Source organism: Melampsora larici-populina, assembly GCF_000204055.1.
Source record: "Melampsora larici-populina 98AG31 unplaced genomic scaffold MELLAscaffold_2, whole genome shotgun sequence".
Taxonomy (NCBI): domain Eukaryota; kingdom Fungi; phylum Basidiomycota; class Pucciniomycetes; order Pucciniales; family Melampsoraceae; genus Melampsora; species Melampsora laricis-populina.
In genome coordinates, this window is record NW_006768766.1 from 806,268 (window position 1) to 809,898 (window position 3,631).

Genomic DNA, 3,631 nt, shown 5'->3' on the forward strand with positions numbered 1-3,631 from the left:
CAGCATCTTCAAAATCTCTCAAAAACCTTTCCATATCACCACCTGATTTAAATGATAAACTTTTGTCAACTGGTTGAATTTTACAGAGAACAAAAATTTAAAGCTACTGTGAAATATTTTGAAATTCTAGCCAACCAATACACAATCCATGGCGACAACATTAAGACTGGAAGTGTGGAGAATCAATAAGTTAACTAGCTGTAGTTTGTTGGTTGAAAGGATAGTTGAAAATGAAACTCACCTCTCAGAAAGTGAAACGACCCTCAACTTTCAGCTCCTCCATCGGAAATATGTCATAATGGACACCTTGGCAGAGGCTAGGCTCATCAATTTCCAAACAAATTAAGTTGTAGAGAGCAAGCAGAATTGGTTTGCTTGTGGCTACGTTGAGAGGAATCCACAATTGCGGGCACCAGACTTGCAGGGTTTGTCGAATGCTATCCCGATCCTTCTTTGACATTTCTTCTTGGGAGAGTAGATAAGGCCGCCGAAGATCACCAGGTTTAATCGCTGAGCGTCCCATACCCTTTCCTGTAATTTCTGCTGCATGTGCTTGAAGTTTCACAAGCGCGCCTTTGCTGAAACCGTGAGAGAGAAATTTGTTCACACTTTTCTTCAGAACCTCGCAAAGATCTTCCACTTTTGAATTTTGCCTTCCTTTTTGAACCAGAGCTGGGAGATCTTCAGTCGAAGAGTTAGGGGTAGAATTGGAGTCGGCTATTGCAGATGTTGAGAACTCTGGCAAAGGATTTGTATCAATAGACATTCGTACACGTCCATTTACATTCAATCGGGACTGGTTGGATGTGGAAGCCACTGGCTGAAGAGATTTTGAAGTCGAGTTCTTATTGAGGAAAAGAACAAATTTATCAACCACTGGGGCCGCATTTTTTCTGTAGTGTTTCACCACCGCATCTTTTTTAGATCTTGCTGTGAGATTTTCTTGGTTTATTCCTAAGATATCCATCATCTCGCGTAGCTTACCCATGCTACATAGGCGTTTCCTGTAATTAATATCCTCATCCAGGGAGATAAGAAAACCAAGACATTCTGATTTCCTTGCCTCATCCAGCTTACTGAATAGTTGGTTAACATCGTAATTAATTGGAGGAGTAAGTTGAGTGTCTGGCATGATTTATTCAATAACGATTTATCAAACTGGAACAAATCCTAATAAAAGAAACAATAAGTGAAAAGATAAATTTGAATTTGATGGAGATAAGAAGTTTGAAAAATAATATAAAGAAGTCTTTTTACGCTGGAAAGGAAAATTATTGTTCCTAAATCTCTTCGACTAGGCCTTAATATTGGTTTTTTGTCTTTCTTAGTCGACCGTCATTACTCCCTAAGCTTGAAGAACTCATACTGAGAACTCGGACTGAGTGCAATAGAGATCCAGAATCCTCAGGCCTGTAAGCCGGGAGATTTTCACTTTCACTCTCTTGTTGTTGAAATCCAGGATGCTGGGTCAGGGCTAAACTGTTCAGCTAATTCTAAACTTCTCAGCTGATTGCTCCGTTTGCTTACATTCCTCATTTATGTTGCTGGATATGGGAGGAAAACTGTAAGCCGACAAAAACGTTGAAGTCAAGGTTGTTTGAAACTGTCCCTCAGCAGTTGACGGTATGCCTGGCTTCCGTGAACACCTCAATTGCATCCAAAGCAATCCGAGACAGTGTGTAACCGTGAACTAACTTGCTTTTGTAAGTTCACGGTTCTTGGACCTCCCAGGAACCGGGTCAAGGACCGGCGGCCCGGTCCTGATTGGACAACCCACCTGACTTCACCCCAAGCTTCAATTTTCTTGTTTTCTGTGGGAACTCTCAGATCATCAGCTAGAAAAGGCTTTTTCAGTCTATATTGAAGCATGCCGATTGGAATAAGCTGCACAGCTCTAACAACAAACCATTGGAGTCTGTCAAAGTCTCTATGGAGTCGACTTCTCCAGATCAGCCAAACATGGAGGATCGAGATATTTCTACATCAGCCACAACCAATACAATCAGCAAAATCAACACCAATCAAAATCAGCTAGATACCTCCACTGTTGAAATTTCCAAAGCTCTATCACCTAACATCAAATCAATGTCTTCTGATAAAACAAACACTCAAAATCGGCTTGAACCTATGTCATCCACAACCAATACAACTAGCGAAGTCACCTTAGATGAAGGGAATCCCAACGATTCTACCATCCGATCCTCTGGAGCTCTTCATGATATCATAGAATTGAACCCTGAAAAAAACAAGAATGCAGATAATATCAAATCAGCAATTCCCAATACAACTTTGGAAGAGGATCCCGCATTCATATGCGACCAGCTTGCTTTGCAGAGCGCTTTGAAAGCGCAGGAGACTCTCTGTACTCTTGATTCTTCTGTCTTTCAAACCGAAGACACCAGGTCTGTTCCTTTCCAGGATTCCTCTTCTCAGACTGCCAACCTCGCAGTCACCAATGTCCGATCAGCCCGTTTGGAAGAGAAAAATCAGCCTGTAATTGATGGTTCAACTCAACAAGTGTTACAACCAGCTCCTGAGTTTGCCTCAGATAATTCATTGATTTCCCCTACCTCGGCTTCAACAGATTCTTTGTCATATACAAGTGCAATGATTTCTATATCTCAAGCTTGTACAAGTGACTAGAATTTAGGCGGGCTTGCCCGCCCTTACACTCAATAAATAATGCTATATTCCTTACAATTGAATAAATTTAAAGCTGAAGTCAGAGTCAAGCAAAGAGAAAAGATTATCTATCAGGTCAATGACAAACACACACATTTCCTCAATTGACTGCATTAGCTTCAATTGAACTGGCACTGCGTAGCAGGCAAGTGGATATTAGGTCAGCGGTAAATGTAATAGATAGGCATAGAAAGAAAGTTCTAAAAACCATTGTTTATACTACACAGGTGAAGCAGCTCCAAACTTATCTTTATGTGCTTCACAACCTAAGGTTGAACACATCAGGTGTTGAAACCTAACTATTTACAGGATAAAACTTCAAAATTTATGGCGTTCAAACATGTGTAAGAAATTTGCAAAACCAATGTGCAAGATCCGTGCAAGATCTGTGCAAGAAATCTTGCACGGATCTTGCACATCGGTTTTTTCACAACCCCCTGCTGTATGTATCTCACCAAGGGCAAACTGAGTCCTCGAAGCGGGGAAGCCTAGGTTCACACATAACTTTCTTAAGTCTGCAAGTTTTGTGGAAGTTCTATGCAAGATGTTTAAAAGAACTTGCACAGAACTTTCTCGCAACTTGCAAATTTCTCGCGCATGTTTGAACGCCATAATTGTACGTAGAATTCCATGATTTTACCACAGGGAATGATCTTAGACACATTTTCAAGGTTTTGTCCTGTAGCAAATCGGTTTCAACTTCTTAAATTTGACCTTGGATGTGACAGGATTCTTAGGAATGTCTGTAGTTATACAGGATATTTGAAACTGAGCTCATGTAGTTTGATGTCTATGCATCATTCTTTACTCAACAATTGCTTTACATCTTTCATGGGAACAATTCTTTGGTGCCAAATCTTCACTCGTGATACTTTGACATGAGCATGCCCTCACTTTTGATCTTCTCTGTATAATCATTGTGCCTCATCTAGTTACATTAAAGGCAACT

The 3,631-nt window shown here is 40.5% G+C and overlaps 2 protein-coding genes across 2 annotated transcripts; one reads left to right on the forward strand and one right to left on the reverse strand.

Moving 5' to 3' along the window:
* Positions 1 to 244: 244 nt before the first annotated feature.
* On the reverse strand, positions 245 to 1,132 carry MELLADRAFT_58958 (uncharacterized protein; the record flags this gene model as incomplete). Its single annotated transcript, XM_007404769.1, has 1 exon — positions 245 to 1,132. The coding sequence occupies one exon, from the start codon at positions 1,130 to 1,132 to the stop codon at positions 245 to 247; it is 888 nt and encodes a 295-aa protein (XP_007404831.1).
* Positions 1,133 to 1,929: 797 nt separating this feature from the next.
* MELLADRAFT_88989 (uncharacterized protein) lies at positions 1,930 to 2,643 on the forward strand (the record flags this gene model as incomplete). Its single annotated transcript, XM_007404203.1, has 1 exon — positions 1,930 to 2,643. The coding sequence occupies one exon, from the start codon at positions 1,930 to 1,932 to the stop codon at positions 2,641 to 2,643; it is 714 nt and encodes a 237-aa protein (XP_007404265.1).
* Positions 2,644 to 3,631: the final 988 nt, after the last annotated feature.